We start from the raw sequence: 15,166 nt of genomic DNA on the forward strand, positions 1-15,166 counted from the left end.
GAGGTGCCCAAGTTGGAGGCACTGATGACGGAATAACTGAATACCTCCATTTAGAGATTTGTAGCCCCCCTGCCTCGAATGGTGACGGAGGTCATGGTATCTTTTCTCTGAGGCGTTATGTCATCCTTCTAGGATGACCTGTGGGCTTTTTTAAAGCCAGATCACCTTGGAATGCTTGAATGATAAGGTTGATGCTACATCACTCAATTAATTTAATTTTTTTTGCATTTCATAGCAAAATGACAATTCACAAGTTTAGATTTTTTTTTTAAAGCAAGCTCGTGACAGTCAATACAGCATTGTGAAAAGAGAAGACAGACTGATTCTTTATCTCTGTTGTTTAGTGGCTGCACTAAATAGGGCCCTCTTTAAACGCGAGTATACTGCTCAGAGTCCTCCTCACAATGGATCTTTGTCAAGTCCACGGTGTCCTATAGCACAGATGTACTGTGAAGTCGCCTTCGCTTTTTCTTTTTCCAGAGAGACAGAGTCTGGCATTACACTCTCCACATATACTGTGTAGGAATAAAAACGAGAAAGCATTGTCTTGACATTCCTGGGTGTTTTTTTTATTTTTATTTGGGAGATCATTACTTGGATGCATCAGTGCTGGAGAAGAATGCAGGTGTAAATCTTCACACCCTTATTTCAATGCTTTTGAAACCCTTCCAGTGTCATAAATCAAATGCATGCAAGAGCTATTTAAGACTTCTATAAAGCTCTACCTTCAGCTATTATTCGATCTCTAGTAACCACGTACTGTTTCTGTTGTTTGCATAGATGTGGTAGAATAATGTGGAGTCCAGTGTTTACACAAACATGACATCCATTTGCACATGACAAACAATATATGGGAATGTTAGATGGGCAGATTTTGTAGCCCTTGAAAAGTTTCTGGTCAACCATTTCATGTTCAGTCTTGGCACAAGTTTAGCCAAACATTTCTTTTTACATTAGAAAGAACTTCAAGTATTTGTTTTATCCTCAGGGATAAATATAAATAAATATCTGCTCATCTTTGCATTTTATTTCAGACAGTACGCGATGATATTTCATCTTTATAAGGCACTGCATGCTGATCGATGGGCTTATCAGCAGCCTCTCAAGTGGAGCGATGTTCTTTTTTAATTTTATCCCAAGCAAAAACATTCCCACCGTCAGCCTAGAAATGGTGCTCCAGAGGAACTTTGAAGAAAAATAGAGGGCTGGTGTGAAAGCTTGCAGCCCCTTTCAGCCGACCCACGGGCCGAGCTGACATCAAAAGCCTCCTCCAATTACTGTCGACAAATATGCAACTCCTGGTGTGATGGCAGGTTGAGAAAATGGGACTATTCTCTAGTTTAGTTGCATATCAGCACCTGAGTGAGAGATCTACAGTTGTTGATTTCCAATCTCAACAGCCTTTCATCTGTTTTTAAGGCACTTCTTCGGTGGTGGCAGAGACCAGGTTCTAAGTGTATGCAGAAAAGCAATTGTTTCCACGTTGTCCTTCACAATTCACACTTTTGACTGTGCTCCTTTAGCTTCCTTTCTACTTGCAAGTGTTCCAGTCAAAACGTTGCGCTGTGAAAGAGAGGGGGTCAAGTGTCAGCATTGTAAATTTACTGAGCAAAGGAAAAAAAAAAAATAGATCATATATTTTTCCAATCAACTAAATATTCAACTGAATTTGGGGGGTTTGGAGAGGTATCTACTACACATTAGTAATATGTCAGCCCCTCATACACAACCCCTATTTGTGAGTGTATAGACCCTCATGTTACTATTGTACTGTGTTGTCCCCACTGTAACTAGTGTAAGAAACCCCAATGTTGCCCGTGTATAGACCCCATGGACCTCAAACAGAGGAGAAAATTTGACATTTGAACACGAATTGACTCACAGCTGCGCAATTGTGCTGTTACGGAAAAATCTGTAACAGCACAATTGCCTCTTACTGCTTCCTTGGCTGCTAGGGTAAGTTGAGCTGACTAACTTCTATATTTAGCATACAGACATGAGAATATATGTACTTTTTAAACAATAAAGATCTACGAAGGATCCTTTTTTTGTAGCCTCCAATTAGTAAGTAGACAGAAGTTGACTTGAATTAGCCTTGAGTGCTTAGATTTACTCAACTCACGTGTGCTTGTGGGGCTGTTGGAGATGAATACACTTCACACCCACACGGGATCATTTTATTGCCCCCCCCCCACACACACACACACACACACACATACCCCATACAAAAGAGGACTTTATCTACATCTGTTGACACATAATGTGTGGGGTCAGGCTGTGCTCGAAAGGCTGACAATGGTAAACAATGAATTAATCACATCGTCACACTGAAGATATTATCTATCCCAGTGTTATGATAGGTCGGCTTGTATCACTTGTACATTGTGTCCAGCAAAAAAAGAGAACTACTTAAAGCTTTGCTTCTGCGTTGGCAAGTGTGCCCCTTATGAAACACGATACAGAGAGATAAAGTTTCTGTACAGCTCTTCACAAGAGGTCGTGAAGGATATAAACGTTTTGTCCCTTGATGGTCTCTTTTTGTCTTTTTAGGCTAACGTAAAGCTCTGAACAATATCTCAACTGTCAACTGGCAGTATCAGTCTCAGCAGTTCTGCTGCTTTAAAAGACACACAGTGTACTTTAACATAAACAGTATGAAATGCCCCACCCACCGAGGAGCATGTACACTTGCTCTATGGATACAGAATAATCTGTCAGAATCAGGACTACACCAAATAAAGGATCATTGAAGAATGTTGAGTTTTATTTCATGCTAGTGAATTCTGTAGACATTTTCTGGAGCAGTCCTTTATATGTGGAGTGTAGGAATAACAACAGTAGTTCTTTGACATGTTATCTCAGAGATGTAGAGAAAACCAAACAACCTGCTCTTGGGTTCAGTTGCTTTACGTTGGGAAAACACACATACTTCATATTTTCTGAGTGCACCATTATCACTGTCTTTGCTGTTTGAGCATGTGTGACTGACATACACAGGACAAAAAAAAAAAAAAAACTGCCATTGTAGGACAGATATTCAAGGACAAATGTATTGTCAAGATGTTTATTTAGCAAAAAAACATTGTTTGTTCATTTACATTTTTTACACATACACATCATATAGACATAACCATCACCCACAACATTCAGCTTTAAAATAATCATTAATATCCTTATATGAAGCTTTAACTTAAATATAAGAAGCCCCCATTTGGCCCCGCTTCATTTGGGGTCACTTAAATTAACATGTCAGATACTCGTACCAGCAACAGTTTTAGTTCACAGTTTCATTGTAAACCCTCTACCTCATTCATGTCAAGTATATCAGCACATTCAAATCGACAGACGGCATACAAGTAAGGTTTCTTTTAAAGTAGTAAAGGACGTCAAAATGAGTGCAAGGACTTCTCAGATATACAAAGTGATTAAACGTTCATTGTGGGGACATGTACTGCATATGAAGATAAGGGTATCATGGTTAATCATACAGTACAAAGACAGTAATAAATGACAGTTTTAGCCAGAATTATTGAGGTAGAGACAGGCGTTTCTTTCTCAAAGCCATTCGAAGCAACTGCAGAATGACATATTTGTCCAAGTGAGGGTAACATGTGACACTTAGTACAAAAGCCATTATGCTATTTTCACTACACATTGTGCAATATGTGCAGTGGCTTTAAAGAGAGAAGTCAATAAAACCAACTGCCCTTGTATTTTCGAGATTAAACTAAACATCATTTCCCAAAGAGCACATTTATAGTAAGTCAGACATAGCCATGATTTTCTCGCACCTTAACCTAGTAACACATTTTACCTAAAAATGTTGATATTTTGAAACATGAGTGTGTCCTCTATCCATGGTAATTTACAAGGGGTTGTTTTTCATTGGAAAAAAATCCAGCTAATAAAACCAAATTGGAAGAATGATTATCGATGTTTGCCATTAAGTTTTAGAGTATTGGTGCTTTTGTTTAAAAAGTGTAAAAAACCAAATGGGACTTTTGCTCTAGGGCCAAAAAATTTAAAGTATACAAAAAGTATTTGTTGTTTTCCCTATTGTGCCCATTGATGAGGCAGCTCAACTTTGGTTATTGGCTCTTCAATCTGCATGTTGAAAATCCTTGAAATGCCAATATAAATACCCGTTTCTAAGACAACCATTACAAACTTTTCATAATTGACATGACTTTTGTGAAAACTCATCACTACTGCACAGAAACAGTAAAAACACATTGTCCATGGTTCCTCTTCACATAAAGAAGAGTGTATTGGGACATTTTGCCTTTGACTCTCCTGCATCCTACCTGAATGCACCAAGGCTCAGCTTATTTCTGTCTGTCCTTACCTGGTGTTCCCATGAAGCTATAGGATCGCCACTTTCTGCGAGCAGACCAGGTCACTGTTGACCAGATTCCACATGTGCATGAGGTCCGATGGAAGCAGCTTGTGCACCACAATCATGCTCTTAAAGAAACAAGGTTCTCGGTTCAACTTACTTTGCTTATTTTTCACCAAGCCAAACGTCTTAAAAGCGTTATGTTTTACCGGAGTGACTCCAAGCACCTCTAAACACATGCCCAGGAAAACATCATCAATGGGATAGAGCTCCAGGGTGTCTGCCACCCAGTAAAGCCTCCTCGCCAACTTCCCATCCATCAGAAAACCCCCTCCTCCTGCATATGGAGGGTAGTTTGGCTTACTATAAAGAGCCTGGGGGATGTAGTATTTGTTTTCTCTTCTACGAATTGGCACGGCTCTGAAGATCACATCCCCAACAAACAGGTCCTTTGAATGGCTGCTGCTCTCCAGAAACTCAAAGATGTTCTCGACGCTGACAAAGACGTCGTCGTCGCCCTTGAAAATGTAGCGTACACCAGGGCAGTAGGTGTTGAACCATTTTAGGAAGTGAGTCTCCTTGAGTGTGAGGTTGAAGAAGCTATCCAGGAAGTCCCATTGGAGGATGTCGCCATAGATGTAGTCCTCGAACTCAACCAACTTCTGATGGTTCGCTCTCTCCGCCTCATTGGATGATTTACCAATGAGGAAGAGCGTCTTGATTCTCTTCCCATCGACCACCTGCTCTTTGCCCCAGGTTTTTCGGATCACCTCTCTGCGATCATGCTGGGTCGCCACAGACTTTATCACCATAAGCAAATGTATGTCTCCTTTGCACTTCTCTGGGTGGTTTAGGATCATGGGAAAGTAACGGCAGTGTCGGTAAAGCAGGAATTGCTTGAAATTTGGCTCCAGGCTTTTGAACCAGTCCTGACTTGAGATGTTGAGGTTGGCGCTACAGTTGGTGCTGGTTACATCCCAGGTTTTGAGGCGTGTGTCTTCGCTGATGTTAGGCTCCTGTGTTGTGAGCCTAGGTTTGGTCCCTGACTTTTCTTTGCCAACCTTCCAGAAAGAAGGCTCCACTTCATTAGATGTATCCATGCGCGCCTGCCTCTCGAGCTCAAAGGGAGATCCCATGTTGATGTTTCCTCTCTGAACAACAGTCAGCGCCACTACGGCCAGGAAGAACATGACGCTCACCCTCTTGTACACCCTCCAGCGATCTCTGTTGTTAATCCTGGGTGAAGACAAAGATCACAAATGCCAGCCAGAGTTAAGGCCAAAATCATCAAACTTAAATACAGTTTGTCCAGCATAATGCTTTTGTAACAATATCATGTTCATATGTTATTTGCATTCATAAAGGTATATTGAAAAGCACTACAAGTTGTTGGAGGTCTAAGTCAAGGAGCTTAAAAATTACCAGCTAGATATTAAAAACGGTGAAGGGATCAAACATTAGAAGTGGTGAAAGATTGGACCACCAAAAAAGTTCCAAGAATGTGAAAGTACTTCAGGGATGTATAGATTTGTTTTCAAAAGTAGGTAATAAACTCGGGGGGGAAAAGCATACAAAAACCCATAGTGGTTCAAACACATGAGGCAGTAAATGAAAGGACATATTGTCATCAACATACATGCTATATGATCGCATTTGTCCCTAAATGTACTGTAGTATGTAAAGCCTACATGCAAGTGTGTTAGACCAACATAAAAAAAGAAGAAGTTGGCTCTAGGCTATGTGTTGCGTCTTTGTCATTCCTTTATTTTTACCACATCACAGACCAAGGATTACATGACACTGTTTAGTGAAGGTGTGTAATGTGGAATGCACTTGGAAAGCGGAGTTACCCCCAAACTTCTCACTCCCATCATGTCGTACCGGGGCTCGTTACATTCACGACAGTTATGAACACTCCCAAGTGGGACCCCTACATTTGACGATTATTATTCCCCATTAAAAAAAACCCGCAACCTGTAAGCACACTTACCCAACACCGTGTTTAGAAATAAAGTTATTGAAAGAGATTTTGTTTAAAAATAAACCAGTTTTCTGATAATGAAACACAACTTGAGTTTTGTGATCATGCTCTGAAATAAGTGTTTATTGGATTGCTTCACATGACGTCTTGCAACCTAAATCATCATTATTAATGTTTTGCATAGCTTCACATGATTCACAACACCGAGTTGAGTTATTTCTAAATTCTGAATCCTCTCGCCTCCTTAGATGTTTCATTTAGCCTTATCTTTAAACTTTTCCTCAGGCAAGCTTTAAGTGGGGTAATAGCCTATATGTTTTATGTTTTAGTTAACTGAGCATCAGGAGGGATTAAAGTATTTGACTTCAGTTGAGAAATGGGCTTTTTCAATTAGGCAACACATCTTTGACTTGTGCGCCCTCGTGTGAAGAAATCAAAGCAAGAGGGTAAATTAGATCCATTAATCTAAACATCCGGTAACAATATAAATTGAGCCTACAAAGTAAAAAGGAGATGCATCTTACATGTTTTTTTCTTTTGCTGGAGGCTCCTTGTGTTGCTTGGAGACAGTAAAACCAATAAAAAAGGCGATTTCCAGCCCAAAAAAAATAGAGACTATGCGTTTCTCTTTCTTCTGCAAAAAGAATCAATTAATCCTTTTCCATCGAAGGCGACTTGTTCCTGTTGTGAGAGAACAAGAATTCGGATGTTTCTCAGCCTGATGGTGCAGCTGTGTGATGTGAAGTGCGCGCTGCTGAATACTCCCTCTCTCCCGCTGAGCTCTGCGTTTTAAGCACGGCTGCTGTTACGTAGAGCACGCACACGCACGAGGCGAAAATGAACGAGCAGTGTGGGAGCGGATCCGTCCAGGGTGGAAGTCACTACGCAGGTGGAACGTCGATTGACAGGTTAAAACTAAGTCAATATTGGATTTCTTTTCGTCGTCTACGCCACATAAATCTGTGGGATTAAACCGCCTCAGAACTGTTGTTTTAGGCTACTAAAACAGACTATTACACAACGAGTTGATTGTGCTGGTTTCACCTTTTAAAACAATCTATTTATTACAGAGAGCTTGCTCATGATAGATTATACTAGTCCCACGATTTCAGGAAGGCTATTTCCCAGTTGTTTCAAGATATAACGAAATAATAAAGCTTAATTTCGAGAGATAACATGGATAGTTCTCTGTTATTGGGGGTCAGCTTGGTCTACTTGGGTTGTGAACTGGAGAACCACCGGTTAGTTGGAGAGAGGTGCCAGTCCACTTCCTTAGCACTGCCGAGGACAACAATGATCTTGTCACTGTGATAGGTAGATGAATACATGCCATACCACAAATATGATAAGTTAATGATCTAAGTCAAGATCTTGTGGACAAAAAAAAGAAAAAGGAATTGACTTATCATCATGGGAAATAGAGTACATGATTATGGGTGTTTGGCTGCCTAGGGCTTAAAAACTTGAACGTTTTTGTAAAGATATTGAATGTTATCTACCTGTATGACTCGCTGAATGCTTTCCTCACCATTTATGTGTATTATACATGCATCTGAAGTTCTGCATTTGGCCTATTAAAAACAATTGGATATATGAAATCTGACGGAATGAGGCTCAAAATGTCCCCATTTGTAAAACACAATCTGTTCTTTAGATCCATGATCCAAAACTGAAATGACCAAATGACAGCTTTAGTTTAGTGTTTCATTCTTAAATTAAATTTACTTCTGTTTGTTTTTGTCATTTTTCTCATGTATCTGCATACATAAAAAAAAGACAAAATGGTGTTCTGCCAGCCCTAAGCAGTGTGGCAGAATGAAAACATTCTGCAGTCCTGCATTTATTTCATCTTTCCCAATAAGCTGTTTGGGGTCAGAAAAGTAATTAAGAGAGAATGCTGTTTCAAAAAGGAACACGTCACTAAATCAGTTTGGCAACTTTTTTTTTTTTTTTTTTAACTACTGAAGGGTGATGAATCACAGCCACATTCCTTCTTTTAGCAATGTAATGGAGATAGATACTTTCCATCACTGTGGCTCCAAAGTTGTTCACATAGAGAGAACAAAGTCAGTCCAACAACATCACACAAAACTGCTTACATAAGAGACAAACTATCCACTCTTCATGTGATGTCCTGAAGCTGAAGGGGGACTTTTTGAAAAGAAAGTGACAGACATAAATGACCAGTCTTATGTTACATAACTGTAAAGGTTAAGATATAACGCACAAAGACGCACACCACAAAGAGAATAAGACTGCTGTACTTGTCCTGCAGATAGTAGTGCATCTTGTATTTTTGCGAACACAATTAGCACAATGTTGCACGACCCCTCTATACACTCACACACATTTGTTTTTCTTTAATGTCTTTTGCTATAAAGATGTTACAGTTTAACAACTAAATAACACAGAAAAGCTGACTTTATTATGTATTATGACACCTACTGCCCTGGTGTACGGGGGGGTTAGCTAGTTTTTTTTTTAGGCTTACTTGCTGTATGGTTGACTCTTAAGATTTCCAAAACTCTCACCTATTAAAGATAAAGTAGATTAATAATTAATGTAAAATAGGAAATGAATGAAAATTAGAAGATTTGATATGAAAAAGACCACACCAAAAATAGTTTGTTATCATTAAGATACAATGGAAAAACCACTGAGGTCGAAACACACATCTTTTCGGTTAATGTAAACCTTTGTAACCTTCACAATGATCTTCCTAATGCTTGGAATTATTATTCGGACATACAGTGGACTTCCTTGTACGCTTCTGACTTCAGCTAAGAGATCCTGGTGTTAATGAGCCGTCCCAGGGTCCTTTCACTGCCATTGTTTAACTAAGGAGTTCAAACATATGCCAGACAATAAAAGACTAACTTATTAAGCCAGGGACTGCTTGGATTTGTGATTCAAGAAGTTTCACAGCTTTGATAAAAATACCTGCAAAGTCACTCACAAATCATGTGTACAGTTACTGGAAATCAAAAGTCTGTCTGTCTGTCATAGTTTTGTTTTCTCTCGACTTAAACTATTTGAGAAATCACCAAGAAACTCAAAATGTTTAATGACCAAAAAATGGCACATGGACGTAGAGGTCATTGTACTGCTTACCTTGTCTGTGGCAAGGTAAGCGGTACTGGGCTCTTCCGGTTCTTTGTGGTCTGGGGGAACAACAACAAAAAGTTTCTCAGTGCTTCAAAACAGGATTTATTTAATCTGAAACACAGCTGTGATCCAAAAAATATCACCTTCCTCTCCTTCTCTCTCCATTTCCTGCATACAACAGTCATCCTTCTTAGGGCCATGTGCATCCTGTTGCCTGCTGGCTGTGTTTTTTCCCGTTTAGATTTTTTTTTTTTTTTCCTCTCTGTGGATTCAGGCTCTGCAGTCGCTTCAGAAGAGTGATAGACGCCACAACCCCTTCAGATTCCCCTTGGCTAGGCATTTGTCCCTGATGGTTACAAAACTCAACTGAGCGGCATGAGCGAACGACTCATCAGTGGTTGGAGTCAGATTGTAAGCTTTTGATATATTTTTTTTAACGAAGAACAGAATAATTAATACTCCTTAATCATTGCCAAACAATACACATACACACATGTGATGTTTACATAACGTCCCATGTGCCCTTGTATTTCTGAATAACTCAAAATGACACTAAATTTACTAACTAAAAACAGCAAAACAAGTAAAGAGAAGAGGAAAGGAATCAGGGTGTTACACTGTAATGTCAATCAATCACTTTTTTATCAATTAAAAAAGTCCAAAGATCAACAAAGATATTGAAGGGTTAAAGCTAATACAAATTGTTTCCCTGTCTGTGGCAACCAAAGGAAAGCTGAGTTGTGTAATCGTTGTCGTTAATATTTGTACATCATTTGGGACCCTTGTGACACCTATCGTTGCTCCATCAGTGTTTTTCCTTTTTTATTTCTCCACTTTCTGTTCAAGGTGAATTGTAAAATGTGGGAGTCGAGGTGAATCTGAGGGTTGGACTGTGGAAATCGATAAAAACTTGCTGCTGCTTTTCGCTTGGAGGAAGTCTGTGCTTCTCCTTTGCTGGGTTTAGCACACCTGAGAGATTTGGGAGAGGATTACCTTTGGTTTGTGCGACTCTTGACATCTGTCTGACTTGAATGAACGTGCCCCTCTTCTGAAGAAGAAGAAGAAGAAGAAGAAGTCAGAGGCCCTGGCTGCTAACTCCTCTGTCACCGTAAAGGAATTTACTGCTCCAGGAGAAAAAAAGATGCTTGAGGGGATTTCTTACTTCCCCCCTACATCTTTTCCACTTAGCCGTCAACTGAGGATGTTTCTTCACGAACGAACAAAGTCGAAGTGATTGGGCTGTGTTGTGAATGCCCGTGTCAGCTGTGGCTATAAGTAAACACCTCTCCCCAACCATTCAAAGGCCTCATGTGAGTTTACTAAACACAAACCTACACAGCTATGAAGGAAGACCTTAAACACTCCTCACAGCTCAAAAATGTTGTTTCTTCATTTCTAAAAAGGATTAGGTAGGGCTGACACACCTTCCTGTTTTGCTTCAAATACAAGACTGACGTAATCGTTTTATGTGTGCCACAGGCAAGGTCACAAGAATGCTATTAATGACTAACTAAGTTATTTTTGAAAAGCTGATTTATTATTGGCAATTTGGAGCACATCAGAGTAAACCTGTGGATTCCATGGTCAAGGATGAACTATCAAGCCTCGCCCCAAAAGATTGCTTGACAGATTCCTCAAAACACAGATGAGCTCAGTGATTTGGAAGCTTTGATGATGCCTTGCAGACGACCAAGGCAATTTGAAAGTGTTTCCATTACATTACTTCTGGGATTTACTCACTTTTTGAACACACCTCAAGTGGTCATTTGGGGAACTGCAGGTTTTGATCCGAAACAAAAATGATTTATTTTTTTGCCAAAATCCATTCTTATGATGCTGGCCACCCCTGGTAAAATCGCCTCCATTGTCAGTTGAACAGATCATGTATTAAGACAGCCTATGTCAAGACTGTGACTGCCGCCGTTTTATTTAAGTCAAAAGACAATTAAGTCTTATTCATTAACAGTACGTATGCGGAACTGTGTGCCTTAGATCCGTGCGTTAGATCTTAAATCTAATCTCTGACCACTCCCACTAATACTGGAATAAAATACTGCATCTGTTACCTAAACCAGCTGATTACATTAAGCCTATTTCAGAGCATGCAGGGAACATACATGATTGTGATTTACTTCCCAGAAAGTGTAAAGATCCAGCCATGTTGAAAGAAACATTGTAGCTGGTAAACCTTCCTTAAATCTCCTTTATCAAACAAAACCCTTGTTATTATCATCATCAATCATTTCAAAAATCATCATCATTGAGGTTGTAAGTATTCTTAAGAGCTGGGTCTTTTGCTTATTCTTAAAGGCAGATTGAGTGGAGTTTGAAGTTCATTCCACTGGCGAGTGGCGACAGAGGAGACAAGTCTAGTTAGAGACTTAGAGACATATTCAGTATTTCTTTTTTTGTGTTTTCTTAAAAAAACATAGGCCTTTATTTTAGGAAGCGAACAAAAATGCAAGTTTATGAAATAGAATTTAACATGTGTACACTTTAGTTCAAATCATTCTGATTAGTCATGATCTCTATTGGCGCACACTGTGCGGGGGATGACATTTTTTTTAGAACTCATCCGTTTTGATTTTATGAAGGATACCAGTCGATGGTTCACCTGATTGCTACACTGGTTCGATGTAACAGTGTTAAGGGCTTAAGACCAGGTTGACTGAAAGTTAGGTTGAGACATTTCTATCTTGGTTACCTGTATCAACGAGTTTTTTATTTTTATTAAATTTTTTTTAAATTTAAATTGATCATGTTTATTGTTATTCTTCAGTGCTCTTTTTATGCACTGCCGTTTAACATGAAGCATATTTGACGATAAAGTACCTTGAACCTTGAAAGCCCCCTGCAGTAACCGAATGGCATCACTCAGGCCTAGCCCACTACTATTTAAAGTCTGAGGCTCATCCCTGAGTTCAAATATATATTGTTTTACTTTATTGTGATCCTCTAGGCTGTAATTTGCTTTCACTTAATGCTAGAGAGAAGAAGATGAAGAACCGATGGAACTTCACGGTTGGTGAGAACCACTTTTATTGTGTGTTTCAAAGAAGAAGAGATATATACTAAATGTGACATTTAAAATTTTGGAAACACAAAAGTATTGTAAAAGAATAAACACAGTTTTACGATCTATTGTACGTTTACATCTGAGCAAAGAGAGTTCATTAAAACCAGACAATACTGTCAATAACTACAGAACATATAAAAAGCCTCTTCAAATGTGATAATTAGCTTTCGGTTTCATGGATATGGTCCAACTGTTGTACATAGAAAATAAGTTTCGTTTTGAGTACGCAGTAAAGCCAAGAGGAAAGCAACTAGTTTGTCTAGATGTTTAAATTAGTGATTTATAATTCTTTTCCTCTTGAAGAATCAGAAGCCTTTAGAACGGCATTTACTGTGTCCAACAAAACAGGCTTCGGTTGGATTTGTTCAAGTGGGCACACAGAAAAAGTCAAGGTGCATTCACGCTAAAGGTTAATAGATGGTTTTTATAAGACATTCCTGACAGGTCAAAAATGTAAAAGGTGAATTCCAAATAAGCTTTAGACTTCAGTTTGTTTGACTAGTTGCCTCTTTAACCTTATGAAAATATCCAAAGCCTTACCAAGAATGCCCTCTGTCAATATGTAATGTCTTTTTTAATGAGAGTTTGCCATATTTTCTTGAGTTTGGTGCACTTGAACAGAAACTACCAAACATGGCCTGAATGGAAAGAAACACAGCTTCAAGTGTTTACAGCTGAAGGGCAGTTGTGGGGGTCAATTTTATCTGTCCATTCAAAAGGACTGGTCAAGAGGAAACCGGAGGTTCAGGAAACAGAGCCACTGTAATGCTGTCTCTTCTTGGTTGGCGTCACCTTTTATCAGAGGAGCACATGGCTGTCTGCTGATAAAACCTTCTGAGAGGGGTGCAAACGATTCCGATGACAGTGGAGGATGCTCCTGTTGTTGGAGGCTTGAATGTCTAGGAGAATCTGATCTCTTAGTAAGCCTTATCTTGGATATCATAGCAATTTTTCACAAGAATGAATGCAAAGAGAGCAAGAGATCAATGTGGGGTTGACAACATGGGTCCAAAGTGAGGTTATAAACAAATCTCCAGGTCAAGTGTAAAAAGCTAACTCAGTTTTTTTTTTCACACTGGATGCAAGGTAAAGGTTGTTTTAATACATGAACCTGATGTGAGTGTTCAAGAGCAGTCTCATAGTTGAGCTTTGTTCCAACGCTAATAGCTGCACGCAAATACAAACCTACCTCTGTTTATACTTTCAAATGTAACATTAACTTTTGGAATGATCTGGAAGGATGACGTTCATTCAAATGAACTATAATGCTGTGATCTGCTTCTGCAGATCTCAAACGAGAAATAAAGTATATTATGTTACCATAACCTTAGTGGGTTAGGAAAAAATGTAAGCTATTCAGGGGGGAGAAGTTATGTTTAAAAACAATAAAACAGCACACAGGTTTATGTTGCTATGCTGGATAATTATGGCTATTATTATCTGCAGCAGAGCCTCCTGGATCCTTGTTCCCATTGTTTTTCTATAGGCCTACTACAATGGATCTGTATTCTTCCAAGACTTTGAAAGCACGTGAAGATTTTTCACGCAGGTAACAACGCAGTTTGAAATAACCATTGATGACATGACCGAAAAAAGCAAAGAGACAAGACTGACTCATTCTATTTTGATGTGATCAACAGCATTTCACCTTTGAAAAAAATAAATAAATAACATGCTAAAGAGTCATTGTAAGTTGCACGTCAAACATTCTTAACAAAAGTAGCTTTCAGTAAGAGATACAATGTCCCATTTTGTGCACAAGGGTCTCCAAAAATGAACACTGTTGTGAGCTTTAACGCAGGAATTGGCACACTTTTAGAATACACAATCTTATTGTGACAGAGATCCTCTTCAAGACAAGGTGTCACGAAGAGAAAACAAGCAGACCTGAATCAACGGCCTTCATGTCAACTTTCAAAATAAAGTTCTGTTTTAAAGCTTTAAAGACAGGTAGCTCTGTCTTCTCAATAGTTACACATCTTAGACAACACAATATGTTCACAACATGTCTTGATATTGCTTTAATAAAGTAGAGGGGGGTTCAAAGACCCATACAATAAGTCACAGTCCCCTTAGTGTGACGAAGACACATTTTGTTTTACATTTTCCATATCTGCCGAGCCTCATCCTCTCGTCTGTATCCAAATTTTTGTTTTGATAGCAAGCAGCAGCTTCCTCTCTGTTGCCGTTACAGCTGGACAGCGGAGCGTGGCTCGAGCTCAGGGTTACGCGGCCACCTGGCTGCGAGTGCGTCAGCGTGTGTCATGCGGCGGGGTGTTTCCTCACATTGTGCCGGAGCTCTCTGGCACAGTGAAACGCTGAATGTGACATCTTACGTAAATGAATGAGTTAAGGAAGACATGCTCAGCTTACAACTAGAGTTTCATTTCTGTAGCTTAATTTATATCAGAGGGTTGTTAAAGAAGTGTTTTACTGAACATGACGACATGTTGACTTGAAGGGCGGCTGTGATCTCTCGTTAGTAGAATTCAGTAACACCTGTGCTTATCTTCTGTGTACTGCCAACAAAGACAAGGGAAAGTGGTCATGTGACGGATATGTTGGTTAGGATTGGGAAAACAATATTGGATGGTTGCCAACCAGACTAATGTCAATATATATATATATATATATATATATATATATATATTAAATGGCAGCTTACTAA

At 39.3% G+C, this 15,166-nt stretch overlaps 1 protein-coding gene across 1 annotated transcript; it reads right to left on the reverse strand.

Moving 5' to 3' along the window:
• Window positions 1-3,028: 3,028 nt before the first annotated feature.
• b3gnt7 (UDP-GlcNAc:betaGal beta-1,3-N-acetylglucosaminyltransferase 7) lies at window positions 3,029-7,101 on the reverse strand. The gene is made up of 2 exons (XM_079349880.1): window positions 6,842-7,101; window positions 3,029-5,572 (listed from the first exon to the last, which is right to left on the reverse strand). Coding segments are annotated over exons 1-2 (1,212 nt in total). The 5' UTR covers window positions 6,844-7,101; the 3' UTR covers window positions 3,029-4,362.
• Between the last annotated feature and the right edge of the window lie 8,065 nt (window positions 7,102-15,166).

Source organism: Symphodus melops (genome assembly GCF_947650265.1).
Source record: "Symphodus melops genome assembly, chromosome: 8".
NCBI lineage: Eukaryota > Metazoa > Chordata > Actinopteri > Labriformes > Labridae > Symphodus > Symphodus melops.